Genomic DNA, 25,950 nt, shown 5'->3' with positions numbered 1-25,950 from the left:
TGCCCAGGGCCCCGCGTTTTGGGGGGCCCTGCAGCAGCCACCTCACCCTTCCCACAGACAGGACCTTGGGGGTGCTCCACTTCCTGCTGCCGCAGAGAAGCGGAGTGCAGTGGGCCGGGAGAGGGTGGCAGGGCGGGGCGGGGCGGGGCAGAGCGGATAGGGCTGCCGGGCCATTCCAGCTGCTGCCACCGCAGTAAGTGTGAGGGAGGGGAGTGACCCCTGCTGCCTCCGGTAATCCCTCGCCTGGTGTCGCAGGGGGCAATGGGGTGGAGTAAGGGCAGGAAGGGGTGTGACGAGGCAGAGCACAGGCAGCTGGGGTGGGGTGGGGGTAGAGAAGAGGTGGGGGAGGTGCCTTTGGATGGGGGGCGTCCCAGCCCCCGTGCCTGGGGGGTTGCCCCAGGCCTTGTGTTCCCACACTGCAAAACGTCAGGGCTTAGAGCTGAGTTGCAGTAGGACTCTGGTTCTGATACGTTCCGTTGGCAGGATCCGAGAACCACGTCCTCCCTTTCCATTGGATGAGAAACAATCCCATTCCAGGCCCATCCCATTGTCCTGGCCCAGCCAAACCCTGCCCTTGCTTTAAGTTAGGATCAGAGGATGCTGCCTCCCGTATGTGGTGGTCCTCGCTCTCACCATTTAGTTCTTGGACAGACAGACTCTCTCAAATACACAGTAGGTATATAAAACATGAAACAGTGAATTCCCACCACTGGGGTCTTCGGGGAAATGTCATTTACTAATTTGACTCCTGACACTCTGAGGTCGGAGTATCACTGCACTAGAATTTAGGGGGAGGGTTCATTCTTTGCAGAGTTTGTGAATCATGCCGTACCAACGATCAAATCCCTTTTTATCGGTTCCGGTCCCTGCAGCCTTAGCTCTGAGGTGAAAGGGCTCCTGTCTGCCTCCAAAACAGACCCAAGGAACTGCAGGATGTGGTTACAGTCCTTCCCCTGCCTTCCTAGAAATTCACTGCACAACACCAGAGCTTCTCCCTCTGGTTTTTAACTCTGACAGTTCATACTTGAAAGGGGCAGGCCCTGAAAAGGCCACGTTGGCCCATAAGGGCCGATGTCCCAGGCCTCCTGGAGAATCCATAGTCCCTCACGGCGGGGTGGGCCGTTTCCCTCGCAGTGCGGCGAGTCCTAACTGCTGTTATGTTTTGCTTGGCTTCCAGTGACAGCGAAGAACACGAAAGTACCAAAGAGGACAACTCCGCTCTCCTGAATTTTCACCTGAAATACGAAGCGGACCTCCTTTTCACCAGGTGCGTGGGCCTTGTGGCCGGCGGGTAAGGAATCGCGGCACCAAACTGGCCCCTTGCTCTGCCAGGTGACCCATTGCTCCCAGGGCCCCATGCGTCCCTGCCTGAGGGGAGGTCACTCAGCTCGTGGCTTGCCTGGAGTTGCCTGACAGGCCAGGAGCTCGGCTCCTTACACTCGTGTCCCTGTGGAGCTTTCTTGGCTCTGCCCTGCTCTCCACACGGGCCCAGTGCCTCTGCCCCACAACATGCCGCAGGGGGCTGAATGTGGGGAGCTGAGCAGCAGGGAGAGGGAAGGCTGGCTAGCAGGCTTGAGGGGAGAGAATCTGACAGGGGGTGGCCAGTTTATGGACAGTGGCCTCCTTTGTTGGATGGAAATCAAGGGAAACCACATGAGAAACAAGAGACAGGCTTTTAATTAAGGGGCTTTTTAGGGAAATACCAGGTGGTCCCCCCTCAGACTGGGGTGGGACAGGTCCGGCCCGTGGGCCAGATCCAGCCCTCCAAGTCTCTCTATCCCACCTGTGGCCCATCCTGCCGGGACCTTTAGGCCAGGAGCAGCCGCCAGCTGCTTTAAGCAGCTGGCTGCTCCATGGGCCTCTCTGCGCTGTGGGGGGGGGAGGGGCTTCCCACGCTGCCCTGCCCCCAGCACAATCTCTCAGCTTCCACTGGCCACTTCCCCGAGGCGGAGGAAAAGAGGGGAGCATGCCACAGAGGGGTGAAGGATCCGCGGGTGCAGCCTCCACTCTGCGCCTGGAGAGGCACGTTTGCCCTGTGTTAGAGCAGCAAGGTTCATGGCTGCCCCGGCAAGGAGAAAGAAGTTAGTTGCGAGGAATGACTCCTGGGTAACCCCGGCTGAGCTGTCTCGCCGGCGGCTCTGCGGTGCGGGAGCAATCCCGCGGCACAGCAGAACAAGCTCCCGCGGCAGGCTAGGAGGCAGGAACGGCCGATGGCTACCGATGCTGAGAAAACGGAGGCTGCCGGGAGTCAAACCAGAACGACAGCGGCTTTGGATGCCTGCTCCCCTGTCCACGGCCGCCCTCTCCCACCAGCCCCGGCCTGCAGCCGCTGACCGTAGCACATGCAACCACAGAGACTGCACTGTCCCCGTGGCACACGAGCCACCGGTGTCCCATTTCCGGGCACAGAGAGAGAGGGCGGATTGTCGCGCCGATGAAATGTTCCAGCTGGATTGGACTGGACCAGAGAGCCCTTACAAACAACAAACCTCCCCCTACAACGTGGCGCTGCTGGGCGATCCTGGTGCAAGTCGTTGGAAGAGTCGGCAACGAACCTTCCAGCGTGGAACTTGAACTCTCAGTAGCCCGCTGAAAAGCTTCCCTGTTAGGAGCCAGGTTGTGGCTAGTGGGTCGTACCATTTGCCAGGTCTGTTGGGAGTCCCCCAAGGAGACATGGTGTGAAGAAGCAGAGCCCACAGCACAGAGGGGGGAGAGATCCTGCATTATATATCAACTGAGCCTTTGGGGAGCCACCCAGGAGATAGTCAAATGCCGCCCAATTGATTGGCAGAGTGCCACAGCCACTCACAGCCAGCAGCATGTGTTTCTACTGGTGGTGCACATCTGCACATGTCTTGGTGCACAGAACAAAATTTATTCCACACATGTATGGACAAATTAGCAGGAATACGGTATGGACATGATGATGATTCATAGGCCTGGCAACCGGCCAGGATGGGGAACAACAGGAAGAACCTTAGGACATTCGTCCTGCCATCTCAGGTCCTGGCAGGGCTGCAGAGTGCAGACAATGTCGGGCTTGGTGTTGGAAAAGTCCTACTCCATGGCAAACTGGAGCGCCAGCAGGGACCCTGCTGAGGCCTGAGAGGCCTGGAGGAGAGTGGGCGGGGAGTCAAGAATGTCGGGATTTTAATCCTTGCCACCAGATTAGCTGCTTGGCCTTGGGCGAGCCTCTGCCCCCTCTGGGTGTCCGCTTCCCCCCCTGGAAAATGAAGATGGCAACATTTACTTGGCCTGCCTGGAGGAACAATTAGCTGGTGGTTAGGCTAGCGTCCTGCACAGGGACATCCCTTTTCACCAGCCAGTGCCAACAACAGCTAAGGAGTTCTGTCTCCTTATCTCCGTTTGACAGAGGGGGAAACTGAGGCACGGGGCATGAGGCGACTTGCCCGAGGGGGCCCAGCCAGCCGGTGGGAAAGCCACAAATAGAGCTAAGGTCTGCTGAGGGCCAGGCCAGTGCTACGCCTGCTAGGCCCCACTGTCTTCGCTGCCTAAGTGCTCCGTGTGACTGTTGTAGCCAAAGCCTAGTGGGCCAGCTTACCTGGCCGTGGTTCAACTTGCAGGGGAGCCCTGAGATGGGGCGGAATAAGTGACAGAGAGCTCGGGGTACCTGCGGTTCGCCTGCACTTTGCAGCTGAGGTGCTTCCAGGCCTCTGGGGGAACCAATTGCTAGGGAGCCCGAGGCAGAGAAAGCCAGGATCGGCCAGGCCCTGCTGTCAGCGTGCCGCCTTGAGCCCCATAAACACTTTGTCTGGGCCTGCATCATGGTAAACAGAATGTTTCTCCCGTGAGTAAATTCACAGTTCAAGGAGAAAAGCGAGTGAAAGTTCAGAGGACAATTTATTTATAGTTATAGAAATGCAGCGTCTATATGCGTATCCCATGGCTGCCCCCCATCCGGGCTGTAATTTCTACCAGATTTTGGAATCTTTCTGTGATTCCTTCTACGCCAGCCTGTGGGGCCCAGCAAACAGAGTCACTTTAGCGCTTCTGATTTATGGGACTGTTTCTCTTCACTTCAACCAGAGCACAACTGCCAGAACCACCCCCCGGGCACAGAGAATGCAAACATTACAGTGCGGTCACGCTGAAAAACGGAGGCAACTTTTCAGCTCCATTGTCAGTGATTTGGGGACCCTGCGTACCAGCGCGTTACGCAAGGCACAGCTGCATGTATGAACTGAGCCGTCGGCCGACCGGTCTCATCTTTTATGACACCGCGGGAGAGTGACTAAGCCAATCCTCGATCAGTAAATCCGATTACAGATATCACATAAAACTCCTCCATTTGCTGGCCCTGTGCTCTCTTTTCGGCTCCTACGCTTTTCTTGTAGGCTACGTCTACACTGGCATGATTTTCCGGAAATGCTTAAAACGGAACAGTTTTCCTTTTTCCGGAAAAAGCGCATCTACATTGGCAGGATGCTTTTCCGGAAAAGCACTTTTTCCGGAAAAGCGTCCGTGCCAATGTTGTGGGTGAAAGTAAGGACCAGCACACCGAGGGGCCAAGGGAGCCCGCCCCCACACCCCTGTCGAGGTGCCTTCTTCTGACCCGGCAGCTGTCCCCTGCCAGCCCCTGAGCATTTCCCACCATTCAACCCGACATTACTGCAGTGCGGGGCGGGTGCCAGGGTTCTCTTGTTTCTGATTGGTTGTTTTGGATTGCTGAGACGTGACAGGCTCCCATTCCCCGACAGGAGTTCAAGCCTGGACTATTACGAAATCAAGCCAAGCAGCTCCCCGGAGAGGTACGACAGCATCGGCCCTCCCTTTAATTGCACGTTTAAGGTAAGGCGGCATCTTCCGGTGACGGGTGAAAATACGTCCCTTTTGTCTGCCCAGGGATTAATCAGAGGCTCTCCAGTTAGTCAGGGCGTGAGGGGGGCTGGCCGGGCGTGCACCCCATCACAGGATCAGGAAAGCCCTGGCTGAGCTTTGTGCCACCTCAGCCTGCTCAGCCTACCTCCGCCTCTGTGTGCACAGCTGGCCTCTCCAGCTAGAAGTCTCCAAGGGGGAGCCGTGTTAGTTTGTAACTTTAACAAACGAGCAGTCCTGTAGCTTCTTAGAGACTAACAAGTTTCATGGGTAAACACCGCTCCAACTCATCTGATAGAATCATAGAACACTAGGACTGGAAGGGACCTCGAGAGGTCATCGGGTCCAGTCCCCTGCCCTCATGGCAGGACCCAATACTGTCTAGACCATCTCTGATAGACATTTATCTAACCTGCTCTTAAATATCTCCAGAGATGGGGATTCCACAACCTCCCTGGGCAATTTATTCCAGTGTTTGACCACCCTGACAGTTAGGAACTTTTTCCTAATGTCCAACCTAAACCTCCCCTGCTGCACTTTAAGCCCATTGCTTCTTGTCCTAGCCTCAGAGACCAAGATGAACAAGTTTTCTCCCTCCTCCTTATGACACCCTTTTAGATACCTGAAAACTGCTATCATGTCCCCCCCTCAGTCTTCTCTTTTCCAAACTAAACAAACCCAATTCCTTCAGCCTTCCCTCATAGGTCATGTTCTCTAGACCTTTCATCGTTCTTGATTAAAGAATGAAGTGGGCTTTACCCACAAAAGCTAATAAATGTGTTAGACTCTGAAATGCCACAGGACTGCTCGGTGTTTTTTCCAGCTAGAGAGGGTCCATTAACGGTCCCAGACATTGTGATCATGGAGGCCGGAGAAGGCCCTAAAAGAGAAATGATAGATTTTACTCCCAACACATCCCCAGTAAAATAACTGGTTGCATCACCTGATGTAAAAACAAACACCGTGTCCCACTTCAGGTCCACCTCACCACAAAAAGCCACCTGTTATCCTCAAGCAACGAGCTTGCTCTTAACGTGTTCTTCCTCATCTAGTGCAGAACGATCATGCTCTTTGAAGGCCAGCTCCCCGCGTGAAAACAATTATCTTTCCTTGTTGCAGCTGCACAATCTGGGGTTCTTTCCCGTCGATGGCGTGACCATCAAAATTACAATCCCCGTGGCCACGAGAGGAGGGAATCGCCTTTTGCTGCTGACTGATTTCCTTGTGGATCAGGTAGGCGTTTTGACGACTTTGACTTTTGGAGTCTTACAGGGGCTGCCGTGTTCATCTGTAACTTGAAAAACGAGGAGTCCTGTGGCACCTTAGTGACTAATACATTTATGGTGCCAATGGTTCTTGACATCTGTGTAGAATCTGGTGTGGTCATCTTCCTTTCCAAGTGCAAACTAATGGTTCTTATCAGCCTCTTGTAACTATTTCATCTTTAAGGTGCTCTTAGACTATTTGTTGTTTTTTAAGTTTTTCCTGTAAGGCTGTGTCTAGACTGCAGGGTTTTTTCAAAAAAAAAGTGGCCTTTTTTCGAAAAAACTTCACCTGCGTCTAGACTACAGCCGCGTTCTTTCGAAATTAAATCGAAAGGAACCGGCTTTTCTTTCGACGGCGGTACTCCTCATTTCACGAGGAAGAACGCATTTTTTCGAAAGTGCTCTTTCGAAAAAAGACGTTCCTCAATGCAAACAGGGCTTTTTCGAAAGAGAGCATCCAGACTGCCCGGGTGCTCTCTTTCGAAAAAGCGTCACGCTTTTTCGAAAGAAGAGATTGCAGTCTAGATGCTCTTTTTCGAAAGAAGCTTTTTCGAAAGTATCTTTCAAAAAAGCCTCTTTCGAAAGAGGCTTGCAGTCTAGACGTAGCCTTACAGACTAACTCGGCCACCCCTCTCGGCCACCCCTCTTATCTGCTCACTGTCTCTTTTTTCTTCCCCCCCGCCCCCTTCCCTTATTTAATCTTTGATCTGAACTTCCAGTCATCTGAAGAAGTGGGCTGTGGCCACGAAAGCTCATGATACCATCGACATGTTTTGTTAGTTTTTAAGGTGTTACTAAACTATGTGTTGTTTTTTACGTTTTTCCTGTTACAGAGGAACTCGGTCACCCCTCTGAAAATGTATAATAGTGTCATGAGCTGTTGTGGGCAAAACCCACTTCCTCAGATGAGCTGGAGTGGAAAAAAAACTTTGGGAATGATTCAAGGTGCTGCCATTTGAAATATTTCCTTTATCACGTCTCTCCTCAGGGCTGCCCAGCCCTTCCCTAATGCTTAACCATCTCCACTCAGGAGGGAGGACTCACACCAGGCAGCAAGATGAGGCTATAGATCTCATCCCATAGAACAAGGGTGAGGAACCTCAGGCCCAGGGGTCAGATGCGGCACCTGACTTGCCTAGATCTGGCCCCCGAGGCTCAGGGCTTCCCCCCAGCATTGGGGAGCCCACACTGGCTCTCCAGCCTCCCCACCCCACTGCCCCACCGTGGAGCTGGAGCACACAAAATCTATTAGCCTGGGCCCCCCAGGCTCTGGTGTGCGAGGGGAATGCGGCTAGAGTTTGTCTTCTCCGTCGGGGGCCACGTCAGTGAGGGAGGATGATTGGGTTTGGGGTTTTTTGTTGGGTTTTGCTTCTCCCTTGTGTGCAGCTCCTGACTGATTTTTCTGGGGGTCAGTGGCCCCTGACCCAGAAAAGGTTCCTCACCCCTGCCATAGAACTGGGGACATACTTTCCTGTGCTGCAGGAAGTTGGTAAATGCTGTTATTTTGTTATCCTGATAGTGAGTAATTATTTTCCTTGGTCAATTCACCTTGAGTGTTACTATTCATCTTCAAAAGCGGTGAGGAGTCCTGTGGCACCTTATAGAATGAGACTGTGTCTACACTGGGCCACTTACTCTAGAAAAGCAGCTGCTTTTCCGGAATAATTGCCAGCTGTCTACACTGGCCGCTTGCTTTTCCGGAAAAGCACTGACGATCTACTGTAAAATTGTCAGTGTTTTTCCGGAAAAACTATGCTGCTCCTGTTCGGGCAAAAGTCCTTTTCCGGAAAAACTATTCCGGAAAAGGGCCAGTGTAGACAGCTGTGACGACGCGTTGGGGTTCCCCCGACTCCTGCACCCCCATAATGGCACGAACAGACTCCACCAGCCGGTAGAATAGAGGGAGTTTATTGCTTCTCCAGGATATAGCACAGCACAGATGTAATTTGGTTACAGGGCAGGCCTAGGATGCCTCAGCCCCCCTTGATATGGGGGATACTGGGCCCCTAAATTCCAGCCCCTTTCCTAGGCTGTCTCCTCCATGATCCCAGACCGAAAACTAACTCTCTTCCAGCTCTGCCCCCCAGCCAGGGGTGGAATTCCACCTTCCTTTGTTTCTCCCCATGGGGGGTAGCTGGTCAGACAGGTTTGGAACCCCCTTTGCATAATGACTCACCCTTTCCCTGCTGGGTCTGGCTACAGACTGCAGAGGTCACCACAGCCCTAGCAAGTTACCCCCACTACGTCACAACAGCACAATAGTCTTTTCCACAAAAAAGCCCTGATCGCGAAAATGGCGATCGGGGCTTTTTTCCGGAAAAGCGCATCTACATTGACCACGGACGCTTTTCCAGAAAAAGTGCTTTTCCAGAAAAGCATCCTGCCAATGTAGACGCGCTTTTTCCGGAAATACTTATAACGGAAAACTGTTCCATTTTAAGCATTTCCAGAAAAGGGTGCCAGTCTAGACGTAGCCTAACTGAAGTGTTGGAACATAAGCTTTCGTGGGCAAAGACCCACTTCATGCATCTGACGTAGTGGAAATTTCCAGAGGCAGGTATAAATGTGCAGGCCAGAATCAGGCTGTAGATGATGAGGTGGATCCCATCAGGGAGGATGAGGCCCACTTCTAGTAGCTGATCTGGAGGTGTGAATTCCAAGAGAGGAGAAGCTGCTTTTGTAGCTAGCGAGCCATTCACAGTCGTTGTTTAATCCAGAGCTGATTGTGTCAAACTTGCAGATGAACTGTAGCTCAGCAGTTTCTCTTTGAAGTCTGGTCCTGAAGTTTTTTTGCTGCAGGATGGCTACCTTTAGATCTGCAATTGTGTGTCCAGGAAGATGGAAGTGTTCCCCTACAGGTTTTTGTATGTTGCCATTCCTAATATCAGATTTGTGTCCCTTGATTTTTTTACCTAGGGACTGTCCTGTTTGGCCGATGTATATAGCAGTGGGGCATTGTTGGCACATGATGGTGTATATTACGTTGGTAGATGTGCAGGAGAATGAACCAGTGACAGTATGGCTGATCTGGTTAGTCTGTAAGGTCCCACAGGACTCCTCGCCGCTTTGCAGATTCAGACTAACACGGCGACCCCTCTGATACTATTCATCTTCTCTCTTACATGACCCCAATTCTTCAACTCTTTGGCTCTGATGGACACTCATGGACTTCAGCAGGGTTGCCCACCACAGGTTTAACAACCCCCCTCGCCCCCCCCACACACACACTCGCATTTAATGACTTCTTGTGGGTCTTGAAATAATTATGCTTGGATTGGGATATCGGCTGGAACCTGAACGACCACAAAACAGAGTTTGGAGGGGCCAATTCTTGGCAACCTTGTGGATATTTCCCAGGCTATCTAAGAAAAGACAGCCTCGTCTCAGAGACGGTGTGTCAGTGGATATCGCCTCGTCCCTGTTTCTGTAGCCTCCGCCCTGGCGTGCTTCCCCATCCCCTGTGCCTCACACACGCCCGCACACATGGACGGAGGTCTGAAGATGACCCAGTCTGCGGGATGTGTCACTGATACAGAACACCCATCCGAGGCAGGACACAAATTAATCATCCACAGTGGGACTATGCCCACCGCCCCCAATCCCGGGATGAAACTCTGTTCCCTGATCCTCGACAAACCTGGGAAATTGAATCCCAGAGCACTTGTGAACTGCGCTTTCGCAGAGGGTTAGCTCATAGACTCCTAGAACCGGAAGGGACCTTGAGAGGCCATCAAGTCCAGTCCCCTGCCCTCATGGTAGGACAAAGCACCGTCTAGATTGTTTCTCAACCAGTGATATGAGTACCCTTAGGGGTACCCGAGAGAAGTCTGGGGGTCCGTCAACACAACTGAAATTTGGAGAAAACTGAATGTTTGTTTTAAGTTTTACAGCACTTTATTATTTGTGTACTTTTTACACCCCAAAATTTCATCACCCACCCGGTTAAGTTGTTTAAACAAATGCATTGCAATGGTAGAAAAAACGTTTGTGTGTCTGAAAACTGTAGGTACTTGGGGTACTTGAGAAACACTAGTCTAGATCATCCCTGATAGATGTCTGTCCAACCTGCTCTTAAATATCTCTAGCGATGGAGATTCCACAACCTCCCTAGGCAATTTATTCCAGTGTTTAACCACCCTGACATCTAGGAAGTTTTTCCTAATGTCCAACCTAAACCTCCCTTGCTGCAATTTAAGCCCATTGCTTCTTGTCCTACCATCAGAGGCTAAGGAGAACCATTTTTCTCCTTCCTCTTTGTAACACCCTTTTAGGTCCTTGAAAACAGGCTCATTTCAGGGAGACTGACTCCAACCAGAGAAAAGCTCCTGGCAATAACTCTCCTCTGTTGGAACTAAACAGGGTTGAGGAGAGCTGTTAACTTTTTCATTAAAAATACATTAAACGTGTTCATTAAAAATGAATTGCGAGGAGCAAAAGCCACCTGCTGTCCATTTCAGCCTGGCTTTCGGCCCCTCCTTCTTAACTTCTGATTTCAGGGCTAAACTTTCCATGCCTGAAGGTCTGTAACATTTGGGCACCTAATGTGCTCAAATGTTTGATCCGTGACCCCCACTGGCCATGTTTGGTGGTTATCCAAGTAGCTGTAGTTAGAGAACACGTTTGCGTGCCGGTTCAAATGAGAATGGATCGCATGCATCGAGAGAGACCTTCTCCATGCTTTGGGGTGCTACACGCATTCGATTAGGATGGACTTTCTAGAAGAGAGAGTCTAGATAGAGAACCCAGTCTTTTGTGATGCTCATCGCAGATCATTCATGGGCTCTGCATGGTGGAAGACCAAAGGTAAAACTGGCCTGAATTTAGAAAGCCGGGGGTGGGGAGGGTGTTTAGCTCCTGTGGGTCTGTTTGAACATGAATTGCTCTATGTTTAACTGGATATCTTTTGCCCACTGAAGGAAAACACAACGTGTAATATCTGGGGAAACAACACTGATTACAGAAGGGCACCTACGGAGGAGGACCTTTTGCGGAACCTACACCTGGTATGCCTTTTGCCTCCGCTTTTCCCTCCTGTCTGGGCCCTGTCTCCAAAGCACTCCAGCTCTTTCTGTGCGATCGATACATGCCCCAAAGCTAGCACGGCCTCAGGGCTACATGCAGGGAGACAGCTATCCTGGATCTAGGAAGGGCCCCCAGGCTGTGAGCGCTGGGTGTTGTGTAATTAGCCAGAGTCAACGTCCCGTCCACCCTCAGACCTTAGCTCTCCCCTTCGGCGGCATGTGCCCAGAGCATCACACAGCTGATCTCGGGCTGCGGGCTCCGTGCCGCTCATCAAAGCCGTTTGGATAATGTGTGGGGCTGATTTTGGGTAGAGATGGGCTTCAGCTGAAAGCGCCAATCCAGATTCCAACCCGTCCACATGGCCTGGAGGCTTTGGTGCAGCCCATTGTGCAAATAGGAACCGTCTACCGGCTCCCTCCGGCCTTCCCCATTCCCTCCTCCTTCCAGACCCTGCTCAGCTCTGCTCTAGCCTACAGTTCTGCCCCCAACATTCTCCTCCCTCCACCAGCACTGCCTCCCTGTTCATGCCCTTTTGGATCACGGCTCCGCTCCAGGTCACCATGGTGAAATTCTGGACTAGAAAGGTTCAACCTGTACATCGAGTAAAATAATAATAATGAGACAGCAAAATTCGGAATCTGGGTTGGATTTTACCCCTTTCTCCTTTCCCACACACTGAATCTGAGACACTGGCGCAAACTCGTCCCGTGTCTGATTTCAACATCTTGGTTCTTGTTGAGGCTCCAAACAATAGGTCTGCCTCCCTTTTCCTCCCTGAGTGGGACAGGAGCCAATCAGAGTGGGGCTGCGGTGTCTTTTCAATGGCACCAGTATGGGCTGGGTGGAAGGGTTGTTGAATTATACACACCGGCTGTGTCTAGACTGGCGAGATTTTCCTCAAAAGCAGCTGCTTTTGCAGAAAAACTTGCCAGCTGTCTACACTGGCCATTTGAATTTCCGCAAGAACACTGACGATCTCATGTAAGAAATCAGTGCTTCTTGCAGAAATACTGTGCTGCTCCCGTTCGGGCAAAAATCCTTTTGTGTAAAAGCTTTTGCGCAAAAGGGCCAGTGTAGACAGCTCAGATTTGTTTTGCGCAAAAAAGCCCCGATCGTGAAAATGGCGATCGGGGCTTTTTTGCAGAAAAGCGCATCTAGATTGGCACGGATGCTTTTCCACAAAAAGTGCTTTTGCGGAAAAGTGTCCGTACCAATCTAGACGCGCTTTTCCGCAAATGCTTTTAACGGAAAACTTTCCCGTTAAAAGCATTTGCGGAAAATCATGCCAGTCTAGACATAGCCACTTTGGAAATCTGACCACACTGGCCAGGGACATTACTGACATGCCTTCCTCTTCTCCAGAACCACAGTAACTCGGACGTCATCTCCATTGACTGCAACGTCAAATTAGCATCCAATGAAGAAATCAACTTCTGCTTGCGTGGCAATCTGTGGATGGAGTCCCTGAAAGCAGTAAGTGCGGCCGCTGGAGCTGTGCCGAAAACCTGAAAGAGCCTGGAGGTGAAGCTTGACGGGGCAAACCCACCCTGAGCTCTCCGTTGGTCCCAGCAAGTACAGAGCGTTTTGATTCTTGCATTCGCAGCCTGTTTGTTGGGCTGCGATGAACCCTCCATCCTAACCCAGTATCTCCTGAGGATACCCAGTATCCACCATGGAGGATGCAACACGGAGCTTTCCACTGCCCATTTCTTCGTCAACGTGCTTTACTGTGGTTACCGAATGAATCCAACCCCCCTGCGAGGCAGGGAGAGGCTGAAGTCTAGAGCTAACCCTGTGGCTGGTGTGAACTGGTCCAACTCTGACATTACTAGAGACTCCCCTTCCCACCCTAGGGATGAATTTGTCTCATAGAGACTAAGGGGCACAGATGTCAGTAAAGCTCTGCTGAACTTCACCAGTGGGGGATCCAGCCCAGGGCCACATGGACTCTGCTAGCTCAGTCCTTCTGGAAGGTTCTTCCTATCCCTGGCCCATATCTGGGAGAGGTGCTGGGGAGATGCTGAACAGCTAATACTCAGCATGGAAGTGTCAAGAACAAATCATTCAAACCCATCAGGTAGCTTCAAATCCTAGAATCCTAGGGCTGGAAGAGACGTCAGGAGCCATCGAGTCCAGCCCCCTGCTCTAGGCAGGACCAACCCAACTCAATCATCCCAGCCAGGGCTTTGTCAACAGAGAATTAAAAATCTCTAGGGATGGAGATTCCACAACTTCCCTAGGGGAACCCATCCCAGTGCTTCCCACCCTCCTAGGAAAATTGTTTTTCCTAATATCCAACCTAGACTCCCCCACTGCAACTTGAGACCATTGCTCCTTGTTCTGCCATCGGTCACTGCTGAGAACAGCCTCTCTCCATCCTCTTTCGAACCCTCATTCAGAAAGTTGAAGGCTGCTCTCAAACCCCCCTTCACTCTTCTCTTCTGCAGACTAAATAAACCCAAATCCCTCAGCATCGCCTTGTAGGTCTCTTCGTAGCTTTCTTTGGACATGTCTATGCTAGGAAATTATTTCAAAATAACGTATTCCAAAATAATAACGCCCAAAATAGCTATTTTGAACAAGCGTGTCCACAGTATGGGGAAGCCTCAAAATTAGTCCGAGACAGGTTCCCTTAATGTGGCCATGCTACCTCGACTGGGGAGTAATTACTTTGAAATAGCAGCTATTTTGAAATAACTGTTTCGAAGTACGCGTTATTCCTCATGGAAAGCAGGAGTTATTATTTTGAAATAAAAGGCTTAGTAGTGTGGACGCTCTGCTTGTTATAAGGGGAGTTACTTTGAAATAACTCCCCAGTGTAGAACAGGGCTTTGATAGGATAACAAGCCTTGTGGGTGTGGGGGAAGCGGTAGATGTGGTATAGCTTGACTTTGATTAGGGTTTTGATACTGTCTCGCATAGACTTCTCACAAACAAAAGAGGGAAATGCAACCTAGATGGAGCTGCCTTAGGTGGGTGAAAAACTGGTCAGAAAATCGTTCCCAGCGAGTAGTTATCAATGGTTCACAGTCATGCTGAATGGGCGTATTGAGAGGGGATCCACAGGGATTAACTCTTGGTCCAGTTCTCTTCACTATCTTCATCAATGATGTAGATAATGTCACAGAGAGGACGCTTATAAAGTTTGTGGATGATACCAAGCTGGGGGGGGTTGCACGTGCTTTGGAGGGTAGGATTAAAATTCAAACTGATCTGAACAAACTGGAGAAATGGTCTGAGGTGAACAGGATGCAGCTGAATAAGGACAAATGCCAAGTCCTCCACTTAGGGAGGAACAACAGTGGCACCCAGACAGGATGGGACATAGGTGCAGGGAGCAGGGGTGCGGGGAGTACTGCGGCACTCCTCAGTTTTGCACCCAGTGTCCTGACCACTCCACTGCCGGCCCTGAAGGTTCTGCTGCTGGCCCCAGAGTCCTAGCTGCCCTCCCCGTGTGACCCCACTGCCAGCCTGGGGCATTCCTCTCTGCTATTGGCCCTGTGCCCACAGACTCTGCTCCCTGCCCCAAGGACTCTGCTGCTACCCCCAGCTGTAAGGAGAAGTGAGGGGTGCAGACAGGGCTGGGGAGGCAGCTTAGCACCCCCACTCCAAGAATTGTTCCAGCGCCACTGAAACGGGAAGCGACTGTCTAGGAAGGAGTCCTGCTGAAAGGGATCCAGGGGTCATAGTGGACCACAGGCTAAATAGGAGTCAACAGTGAGACACTACTGCAAAACAAACACAATCTGGGAGGCATTGACATCAGTGTTTAGAGCAAGACACGAGAAGTCATTCCTCCGCTCTACTCTGCACTGATTAGGCCTCAGCTGGAGTATTGTGTCCAGTTCTGGGCACCACATTCAAAAAGGATGTGGAGAAATTGGAGAAGGTCCAGAGAAGAGCAACAAGAACGATGAAAGGTCTAGAGAACATGAGCTACGAGGGAAGACTGAAAGAATTGGGCTTGTTTAGTTTGGAAAAGAGAAGACTGAGAGGGGACAGGACAGTAGCTTTCAAGTACCTAAAAGGCTGTTTCAACGAGGTAGGAGAAAATTTGTTCTCCTTGACCTCTGAGGATAGGACAAGAAGCAAGGGGCTTAAATTGCAGCAAGGGAGGTTTAAGTTGGACATTGGGAAAATCTTTCTACCTGCCAGGGTGGTTAAACAGTGGAATAAATTGCCCAGGGAGGTTGTGGAATCTCCATCTCTGGGGATATTTAAAAGCAGGTTAGAGAGACGTCTGTGAGGGATGGTTCTGGGTCCTGCCATGAGCGCGGGGGACCACACTAGATGGCCCCTTGAGGCCCCTTCTAGTCCTACAATGCAGTGAATCCCCATGATGCAGCAGATACATTGAGGTGGCACCAGATCCCATTTGCTTCACCTTCCACCTAGCAGCCGGGCTCATCAGCCAGGGGGACTCAGGCAGCCAGACTGGTACCTCGCCCAACATCACAACCCCTCGCGTGAGCTGGCAGGGTCTGGCCTCACGGGGACGAGCCAGGGGCCTGGGAACCTGCCTCAGGGCTTGTGAACTGAGGCATTTGCTGTTGGCTTCTAGGCAGTGGCCAGGCCATCTGCTGAACACAACTGCCTGCAGCTGGGTTGTGGTGAGCTACAGATCCTGGCCCAGGACAGCTCCTGCCAGGATCCAGCTGGAGCTCCTACCGACTAAAAGCTGTTGCCAGCTGATGGCCGTTCTGTGGCCTGCGTGACATGTTTGGTGGCCTCAGGCCAGTGCCCATGGGCAGGGCCCACCTCACCAGAGCCTCCGTTGCAGGGGTTGCCAATCCCCTGTTAAGACCGAACTAGCTGAGGGGCTCTGCAGCCGGCTCCCCGGGAGCAGGGCCGGCAGTCCCTGTTGGCCCCACTCCTGGGGAGCCAAGGTGTAACCTGTGGCAGGAGTCCAGGCCGACCCACCATGGATAGGGCTTCTCTGGCCGGCCAGCTGGAGCAGTCCCGGCCTGCAGTGGGCCCCGTGGGGCTGAAGCAGCCCCCTGCCTGGGGTGGGAGAGTGTTACGTTCTGGGCTCCCGCTGGGCCTGCTACTGAGTCTCACCACAGCTCTACCTTCGCAGCTGAAGTTCAAGTCACTGAAGCTCACGACGAACGCAGCCCTGCAGCGGCGCTTTCGCAGCCCCTTCATCTTCCGGGAGGAGGACCCCAGCCGCCAGGTGAGGGCCAGTCGCTCTTGGCTGTGTTCCCCAATGAGGGGAGCAGCTGTTTGCGTTAGAACGGGCGCGATGACCAAGGCCCAAAGGGGAGCTGGCCTGCCCCAGGCTGCTGCGCAGGAGAAATCAGAGCACGTCCAGCATTGGCGGTCAGCGCAGGTAGGGCTGGGGGAGTCAAGCCCTCAGCCCCACCTCCAGCCCCGCCCCTTTTACTATGACCCCGCCCTCATAGGAGCCAAGATACCTCCTTGCCCCGCAACCACAGGGAGGAGAGGGGAGCGGGAGTGCGTTCGTGCATCCCACGCTCCCCAGCCCAGGAGGACTAGGATGGCAGGCAACACACTGCCCCAAAACCTGTATAGCAGGTGTTGTGGGGGCGGAGTTTGGCCAGTGCCTTCCCGCCCCCAGCACACCCACCGGCCATGGACAAGTGGGCAGGCCAGCCAGAGAGAGCTGGTGGTTCAGATGAAGGCAGATTCAGGTGCCGTTCTTCCCTACCCCTCGACCTGCACAATACCAGCTTGGAAACCGAGAATGGCCACTGATGCCCCAGTGCCCAAGACTGACTGCCCAGCTTTCCCTCCCTGCAGATGCTGGGGGAGGGGAGAGTCACACACACTCCCATGCACCCTCCCATGCACCCTCCCGCCACTTCCGACACTGGCGAGGACTAAGGTCTGGGATGCTCAGATCCCACAGTGAGGAGCTGGGTCCAAACCAGAGACGTACCGACCTTTGCAGCCTGAGCCGAGCGCTGTGTAACTGCCTGGGTGTATTGAACCTGCGAGCACCGGGGGCGTTTTCAGCATTTTCCTGGCTCCGGTGATTTACGCTCCCGCTGACATTTTTCAGCTGGCTTCATGAAGGGCTTTCGGGAGCAACGCTCACCCGCTCTGTGCTCCGGGCGGGGGCTGGCAGGGCGGGGGGAGCAGACCTCACGTTATTTCGCCCTCACCGTTGGCTTCTCTGAGTTCTTTGGGCCGCCCCACGTTCCCCTAGGACCCAAAGAGACAGGGGTATCTCCCGCACACAGAGCGGCTCTTGGCCCCGAGCGACAGCGCCGAGGCACAAAGCATGTTTAGAAACAGAGACCAACTGGATCAAGGGCCCTACCCCGGAAGACCCAGGGGTCTGGCAGCGGGGAAATGAGCTGCCCGGGCCCAGCAGTGATCAGTTCACGCAGGACAGTGTCTGGCGCCATCTACGCTGCCGTTAGCAAGTCGGCCGTCCCGGCACTCGCTGGCATGGCTAAAAAGAGCAGGAAGGCTCGTTGGCATCTCCACGGGCAGCACAAGGCCGCCTGGGTGCCGGGGGACACCCTTGCCTGGCTGCCTTGTGCTTGCTGCGGGTTGTAAATTAGATTGAGGGTGTGCTGACCACAGCCGCAATCCCCCGGCAGAGTAAACGTAGCCCAGAGCCGGGGCAGGACTCCACATCGTCCAGAGGAGGCCAGCAGACACTGCGGGGATGTGTGGTGTGACCTTAAAGCAATTCAGCCAGGAGTTCACTGGGTCTCTTCCAGCAGGGAGCGCCGCACACACGCACCCTAGGCCCCACCTGGGACAGACAGGCAGGGCCGAGGGCCCAGAGCGATGGGTGGGGGAAGCCAGACAAGGAAGTGAACTCCAGAGAGATTGCTCTGTTCCAACGGGGGCGGTTGGTTCATGCTGTCCGGGCTGCATCTCGGGCTGACTGGCCGGGGAGGGCGGGAATTCCCTGATGACTGGCCACAGGGCCCATCCAGTGCCATCAGTGAGAGCTGGCTCAGCCCCACGGGTCCAGCAGCAGCCGCCAGGCTGCGGAAGGTCTGCCTGGAGCAGGAACGTTGTTGTGCAAGCCGTGTGTGGCCCTGCTCCCGCCAGGCCCAGAGCCAGGGCAGGGCTGGTGGGGAGGCTCCATTGGATTTCACTGGGACTCTCCCAGGATTGGGGGGTTTTCTTAAACCTTCAGCTGCTGGACTCCTGAGAACCTCGGAGACTCTGCAGCATGGGCAGCCGGTCGAGTAGGCACAGCCTTCCCGAAAGTGCCCACGTGCCCGGCTGCCGGGGACCAATGGGGCACTGGCCTGACAGCCCTACTTCCTGGCCACCGCGGAGAGCTGTCCTGGACCGCAGAATGGCAACCCCAGCCCACCAAGTGGCCAGGAAGGATCGGGTTGGGGATGGGTGGGGCTTGGCTCCAGGGGCGGGGCCTCAGCCAGAAGGGGCGGAGCTGGGGTTTGCCTTCCCTAGCTGGACCTTCACCCACCGCCTATGCTCTCCACCTCCAAGGCGGTTTCACGCCCTCGTGGTCGCCAAGGAACGCCGGACAACGTTGCCTGGACAGGTCCTGAAAGGGACGTGGGACTCCAGCCTTTTCAGACCTGCGTGCAGACGTGTGTGAAATTCCCAGCCTGCCGGCCCCTGCTCCCACCAGGCCCCTGCGGTCCCTGCTGGGCTCGGAGAATGGAGCGCTGCTGCCCTCTGCAGGCTGCAGCCCCCATCTTCCAGCCAGCAGCCCTGCCAGCAGAGCTGGGCTGCTACCTGCCCTGCCCACTCGCCCAGGGAGCCCGCAGGTGTCTGTCCATGGCAGGGGAGCCAGCGGTTCGCTGCGCCTCACTGCCAGAGACACCCCCGTGCTAGTCCCAGCCGCCACGTGCCCGCCGGCAAGGCTAGCCCCCTAAGGCAGGTGAAAGAACCGGTTCTATTGCATTGAGCTGCATGTTGTTACCTTCATCCCCTCCAGCAGGGCCCTGGGGAGACCAGGGACAGCCAGACTGTGCCGGGGGCCAGACCTGGGCGACCCGGCTACTTCCCCACAGCCGCCGTGAGAGCGGTGGATTCACATGCCAGGGAGGGTGAATTTGAGAGGGAGCCTCGTGCGCCCTGGGGCATTCCAGCCGGCTGCACCGGTGCAGCCCATGGCATCCGCAGGCAACGCTGCAGTGAGGGGCCCGGGGCACGTTCCGGCGCGTCAGAGCCCCGGGCTGCGGGCTGGCAGCCATGCAGCTGCTCTGCCGGCTGCGATCGGGGCAAGTGCTGGAGCGGAGAAGGCGGAGAGTGGCATGCAGGAGGGCAGAACCGGCGGGGGGCTGCAACCCAAGCCCGTTCGCCTCGCACAGCTCCCCGCCCCCAGGCCATGGCTGGCTCAGCGCTGGTGCGGCTGGAGGATTCTCACCCTCTTCCCATTGCAGGTAACGTTTGAAATCTCCAAACCAGAGGAGTCCCAGATCCCCATCTGGATCATCCTGGGCAGCACACTGGGCGGGCTCCTGCTTCTCGCACTCCTTGTCCTGGCCCTATGGAAGGTAAGGCCGGCCCCCCGGCAGAGCACACCCCTTGCGGTCGAGGGGAGCTCACACCGTGCCCCTGCACAGGAATCACTGACCCAGAGACGTGCAGGCCAGAGGGGACCCTTGTGACCTCTGGCTTGAGGGGCCATAGATCCGCACCCAACGACTCCCGCCGCCGCCTTCTGCCTCCATTCCGTGTCCTTGCGGGAAGCCGCTGTGGCCAGAGCCCTGTGGGGATACGCAACTGGTACCCGCGGTGAAAACACTGGGCCGTGGAGCGCGTGTCGGCGCCGCGGCGATAGAGCGGAAAGCTGCGGGTTTGCAGGGCTCTGGCGGCAGCCCCTGCCGTCTCCCCAGGGTTCGCAGGCTCTGTGCAGCTGCCCGCCCAGCAGGCCTGGGTGTGACAGCTCAGCAAAGCGCCGCCCGCGGGCAGCCGAGGGACGCCTCCAGGAGGGACACGCCTCAGATGCGACTGGAGTGGCCAGTCTGAGCCCAAGCTGGCTGCCAGCCTGGCACCCGCACTGCTCTGGTGGCTTGGAAGTGGGCCGGCCAGTCTTGCTGCCTCACATGGGCGGCCGGTGATGCAGGCAAGAGGAGGCACAGCCTTCCCGAAACTGCCTCCATGCCCCACCGCCAAAGGCTGGGCTGGGGCGCAGCAGCCTGGCTTCCCCCAGCCGTCAGGGAGGGACAGGACAGGACGGGCTGCAGCACGGCAGGCCTGGCCCTCCATGTGCGCAGGAAGGATCAGGTTGGGTGGGCGGGGCTTGGCTCCAGGGGCGGGGCCTCGGGTGAAGGGGGGGGGCAGCGCCTTCCCCCAGCTGGGCATTCATCCGCCGCTCCCTGATGCCCCCTAGGGAGAAGGAGAAGCCGCGCTCCCCCATCACTGTCCTTGTCCTTCCTTCCGGGTTACGGCTGCAGGGGAGAGCGTACGACAGCTGCTCCCATCCCAGCGGGAGTCTCACCTCCCGGCACAGACGGGACTCCTCTCCCCAGCGCGGGTTCGGAGCAGGGCAAGGAAAGCCGGAGCAGCGCGGCTGGTCCCAGAGGGGTCTGGCTGGCAGGGATCGGGTGGCCAAATTCCCAACAATGCACAGACCATTGGCATGGAGTTAGACCGAACCCCCCCGGGAGTCAGGCTCCCCTTCCGAGGGTCAAGGCCCGCTTTGCCCACAGCTGGGCAGAGCCTTCAGGACCCCCGTCCTAGCGAACAGCACAGAGACTCCCTGGCCGCTGGCCGTGGGGGAGAGGCGGCCCCCTCGCCGGGCACACACAGGAAACAGGCCACCTGGGAGACTCCAGGGAAAGGCGCCACAGACCCCAGGTAGCAGGGGCTGTGCCCTGGAAAGGAAGCCCCCTCCTGAGCCCGGGTGTAGCGACGGGGTTCCCCTTCTCCCAGGTCGCAGGGCAGCTTGCAGCTGCTTTTACCTGCAAAGCTGTGATAAACCCACACCGAGTTTTGTCCACAGCTAGGGCATGACTGACTAGATTGCACTTCCCAAGAGGGCCCCTTCTCAGGCAGGTAAGATTGCTGGTGACACAGACGGGGCGGGGGCAGGCAGATGGGGCGGCTCTTTGACAAGCTGGATTGGGAGGTGGGGGCAGGCAGAAATATATCCAGCCAGGGCGCCCCCTGCTGCTCTGTCTGTGCTCCTGCTCCCATTCAAGTCCAGTACTGCAGCTGTTCCTGGCCATGGGAGCAGAATGTGCCCAGTTTGGACAGGCCGGCCGCCAGCGGGGGACAGGGAACAACAGCCGGAGCCCTGGGCCTTTAAATCACCGCTGGAGTGCCACACGGCATGCTCCAGGCAGCACTGAGGGCTGGCTGCCTCTAGCCCCGCCCCTTCCTCCCAAAGCCCCACCCCTTCCAGGAGCACAGGGTGAGAGCACCTTGTCCAGCGGCCCAACAGGGTGGTGGGCCCCCTGCATATGGAACAGGGGTCCTTGGCATTTACAGTTTGCATGTGAACATGTTGAAAGAGCAGATATTTTGCTTTGTGGATTGACGAATATAAGGTATCTGCACCCTGCACCAAACCCCGGGAGCTCTTGCCCTTCAGACACCCACCGAGGGCGTGACTGCTTTGCCTGAAAACCTTTGAGCACGTGCGGTGCTTCGTTTCCGCCCCAGTTACAACCCACGGGGTGACAGCTGCCGTGACGGAAGGGAGAGTCTTTCTAGTTGCAAGCTTCCGAGAACTCCTCCCAGAAAGCCTCACGCTCAAGCAGCAGGACTCAGAGGGTGTGTCTAGACTACAGGGTTTTGTCGACAAAAGTCAACTTTTGTCAACAAAACTATACCTGTGTCTACACTACCACCGAGTTCTGTCGACATAACCTCGACAGAACTCATCAGTTTTGCCGACGGCGGTAAACCTCGTTCTACGAGGAATAACACGTCTTGTCAACAGAGTTCTGTCGACAGAAGACGTTATTGCATCTCCACTGTCCGTTGCGTCTACACTCTCATGTCGACAAAGCGGCTTTCAAGGAGTTTTACAGGATCTGTCGAAACAGGCTTTCTTTCTTGACAGATCCCCTCTAGACCTCCGCTTTTTGCCGACAAAGTGCTGAGTCGGCAAAACGCGGCGGCCATTTTTATGCAAATTAGGCACGGGATACTTAAATCCCTGCCTCATTTGCAATGTCGACCTGCCTAATCGGCATCCTTCTGCCAACAGAGGGATGCAGTCTAGACATACCCAGACTGAGACCGGGGAGCTGCAAACGGCTCTGCTATGTTTCCTGCGGCTCTTTGCTGCGTGTGATATTAAACAGCTGGGGTGGCATTGTTAGCCAATCAGAAGGCGGTTAGTAGGTTATTAACCAAGCGTGAAATACTTGGCCAGTCATTTTGCTGCACGAATCCTCTAGCTTTGATAAATGAAAGAATGTGGCTCTGTGGAGTAATGCCAGTGGCTGCTTTGGCTCCTGACCCACTGAGGTCTGAGGATCACTACAGGAACCAGAACAGTCAGGTTCAACCTCACACTTTATAACAGGCCCAGTTACTGAGCTACTAGCACAGTGTTTCTCAACCTTTTTTTTTTTATATACAGTACCCCCTTTTCCAAAAAAATTATAGAACCCCCTTTTCAAAAAAAAATTCTAAGTACCCCCAGTACCTACAGTTTTCAGACACACACAAAATGTACCTACCATTGCAACACATTTGTTTAAACAACATATTTGTAACCAGGCGGGCAGTGAAATTTTTGGGTGTAAAAAAATACAAAAATATAAAGCGCTGTGACACTTAAAACACAAATTCAGTTGTCTCCAAATTTCAGTTGTGTTGACGGACCCCTAGACTTCTCTCGAGTACCCCTAAGGGGACGCTTGCCACTGGTTGAGAAACACTGTCCTAGCCCGTTCCAACGATGAAACATTTCTCTGCCGTGAGAGAAGGCGGTGGGACCGACAGACTTGCTGGGCCCCCAGGCAAGGCAGGGAGGAGCCAGTTCTGTGCCCCCAAAAAGGGTGGGGCCTCAAGCAGAGGGGGCGGGGCTGGAGCTCGCTTCTCCCAAGCAGCCGCAGCGCCACCTGACAACCTTCAGCGCTGCCCGGTGTGCGTCACGCAGGGCTCCAACGGCAATTTAAAGGGCCCACGGCCCCATTGGCATGCCAGAGAGCAGGAGACTAGATGACCTCTTGAGAGCCCTTCTCTTCACCATTGATACTTCTGGCGTTCCCATCGCCGTGGGCAGATGCGTCCGCGTCACGTCCTGTTTTTAAACACCAGCGGGCTTGCATTGAAATGCCAGCCATTTGAAAGGCTTGTCTCTGGATTGTCCTTTAATGTCTAATGCACACGTTTGCCCACCTCAAATTATCCAGACCCTTTTTCTTATCAAACAAATGAAATGCCAATGAATGCAAGGCCTCCCTTGCCTGACCTCCCCTCCCCTTTAAAAGAAACGCATGTCAACCTCAGCAGCTGTAAGTAACGGTGGGTTTTTTGTTTTTTTGGTTTTTTTGTCTTGTCTTTAAATTCCTGCAGCTTGGATTTTTTAAAAGTGCCAATCGCAAGAGAGATACAGCGCCGGAGCACCAGGCGAAAGTGTTAGAATGAGGCTCCCGCAGCTAGGGTCTGCGAATCTCATCTCCCTATCGCCATGTTCATATCCGTGTGCGGCCGGCAGAGGAGATGTTGGTCTTGCTGCCAAAGGAAGTGGGTGTAGGACTCCATTTGCCTCGAGAGGAGAATACACCCCTTTGTGTGAAATTAGCTAAAGAGAACCTATTCCGTGGCCAGCTGCCACCGGAGCACAACCATCAAAAGGTACTTCAAACTGGTTTTAAATAGTTCTGTTCTGCCTCACCCCGGGCAGTTAGTTGTGCATAAGGACAGTAACAAAGCTGGGGTAGTCTCTGTGATGATTGGGTGTTTTTATATCCTGGGGGTTGCAAGTTTAATGCCATGCGCCAAATCGAAGCCACGAGCAAGTCAGATTAAACGCAGCTACGACACAGTATTTTTGAGAGACCTCACTTTTAAGGCTAGCAGCTGGGTTATTCAGACTAAGTGGACTTGTCAATAAAATGCCACAAGTGAATTCTCCAGGTGCACGATTTGCCTGCGAAAATAAGATGAGGAAGGAAGAGACTAAACACCTTGTCCAAAACATGTAAACAGACTGAATGAACAGTTTACACGTCTATTAAATTCCAGTGGTGCACCTAAATGTAAAAATGCAGGCTTAAATGGAGCTCCCCTGGAAGCAAAGTGGAACTGGCCAATATAAAACTTCGGATCCCCACGCGTTTTACATTTTCTGAGTGGAGAAGTTTAATAGAGAGTTTTTAATTTGCTTTCTTTTTAATGCACTGAATACAATTAATAGCAAATTAAAGCACCTTAATACAGAACTTCAGTGTCCAGCTGTATATACTTATTCTGAAAAGATTTACCTGTTTGAACGCCAAAAAAAAAAAATTTAAAAACCAGTTTGAAGTGTTTTCTACAAACTGTGCAATTTCCAAGAGTCTACAGGCAACAGGAATCGGAAACTGTATTATAATTGTACATACTTTGTGTCATGCAGAAATGATCACTGCTGTTCGACAAAAATCTTTTCTTTTGCATAATATAATTATTTATGCTAATATTAACTTTATGATTGAAAGGAAAGAAAGCAGCTGTCCACCCAATGTGTAACAGTCTGTTCAGTACTGTTTTAGTATTTTTTAAGGATTAACCATACAGTATTTTTAAATATTCATCATTTCAACGACCATTCTGTACTAAACCATTTTCCCCAATGATCTATAATTGGATTGAATTGTTCACAGCCCTTTTAGAAGAGAGTGAAAGAGGGACTGTAATATTTTTGACTTTATTTATTGTGACAATAAATGTATTTTCCAGAATGACTTCTTTTAAAGGGACGCTGTCAGGTTTAAAAAATTAAATACTTACACTTGCAACATGAGGATCTTGTTGTGAGCCCATACACATGTTGCAGGGTCAGATCCTTTGGGCCTTGTCTTTGTGTTATGACGTTAGATTTATTTAAACTGAAACACACATCTAATTGATTTTTTTATCTGTTTCTGCTTTTGTTGCATTTCTCATCTTGAGCAAAAAGGAAGTCTAGTCAGTTTCATTGAAGCTAGTCCCAGTTTACTTTCATGTTCTCCTGCAGTAGGTGATGCAACTGCTTCCGGGAGTTGTTTATATGTGTTTGTTTCCGTTTAAATAAAGAATGGGACTAACTGGGTTAGTTTCAGGCTTGAAGGATGATTAGCATGGGGGTGCCTGTTTTGTTGAATGGAGATTTTTGATCTGACATTGACCCTTTCTATTGTATTGGGAGTGGCAAAGGGTTCCCACCACACGGAGGCATGTTCTTATTGAACTCGCTTCATGAAAATATTGGCGAGTGTCCATGGTTTCTTCTTTCCCCTTTAATGAGTGATCAGTTTTCCCAAATGTTGCCAAATAATCTTGTTGAAAGTATTGAAATGGAAGGATTATAAAGAACACTGAATGCATCCTCACAAAACCCTTCCCTTCCTCCAATACCAAACACAACCCCCCAAAAACCTCAAACCCAACAACAAAACACCACGCGCTGTTTAATAACTTGTTCCTTTCCGACGTTGGTGAGGAGAAAATTCACTTTCTTTTTCAAATCCAAACCTTTAGCTTAGCTTTAGCATTCACCCCCTTTTAAATAACTGCCATATAGACAGACTAGAAAATACCTCACCGTCAAAAATCACCGGGGCCTGATTTTGCACCACTGAAATCAACTGATGCTTTGCCACTTCCTTTGGTGGGCACAGACTAAGCCCAATAGGGGATTAGCAGCCGTGTAAACAGAATACCCAGTTTTGCTGTACATTAGGGGCATGTCTAGACTACATGGCTGTGTCTAGACTGGCAA

General features: G+C 53.3%; 1 protein-coding gene across 3 annotated transcripts in view; it reads left to right on the top strand.

The window, feature by feature from the left end:
• ITGA11 (integrin subunit alpha 11) overlaps positions 1 to 24,931 on the top strand; it is a 180,721-nt gene extending 155,790 nt beyond the window's left edge. For 2 of the 3 annotated variants that reach the window (XM_075896852.2, XM_075896851.2), the window contains exons 23-30: positions 1,178 to 1,267; positions 4,719 to 4,809; positions 5,956 to 6,069; positions 11,018 to 11,104; positions 12,486 to 12,596; positions 16,201 to 16,296; positions 19,466 to 19,579; positions 23,562 to 24,931. In XM_075896852.2, the coding sequence (XP_075752967.2) occupies positions 1,178 to 1,267; positions 4,719 to 4,809; positions 5,956 to 6,069; positions 11,018 to 11,104; positions 12,486 to 12,596; positions 16,201 to 16,296; positions 19,466 to 19,579; positions 23,562 to 23,633 (775 nt within the window). In that variant the 3' untranslated portion in view covers positions 23,634 to 24,931. Of the gene's footprint in view, positions 1 to 1,177; positions 1,268 to 4,718; positions 4,810 to 5,955; positions 6,070 to 11,017; positions 11,105 to 12,485; positions 12,597 to 16,200; positions 16,297 to 19,465; positions 19,580 to 21,030; positions 21,084 to 23,561 lie in introns of all 3 variants that reach the window. The other variant, XM_075896853.2, reaches the window with a different exon arrangement.
• Positions 24,932 to 25,950: the final 1,019 nt, after the last annotated feature.

This window comes from Pelodiscus sinensis, chromosome 14 (assembly GCF_052426305.1).
Source record: "Pelodiscus sinensis isolate ZL-2025 chromosome 14, ASM5242630v1, whole genome shotgun sequence".
NCBI lineage: Eukaryota > Metazoa > Chordata > Testudines > Trionychidae > Pelodiscus > Pelodiscus sinensis.
The sequence above is the reverse complement of the archived record's forward strand: the minus strand, read 5'-3'. Positions and strand labels throughout refer to the sequence as shown.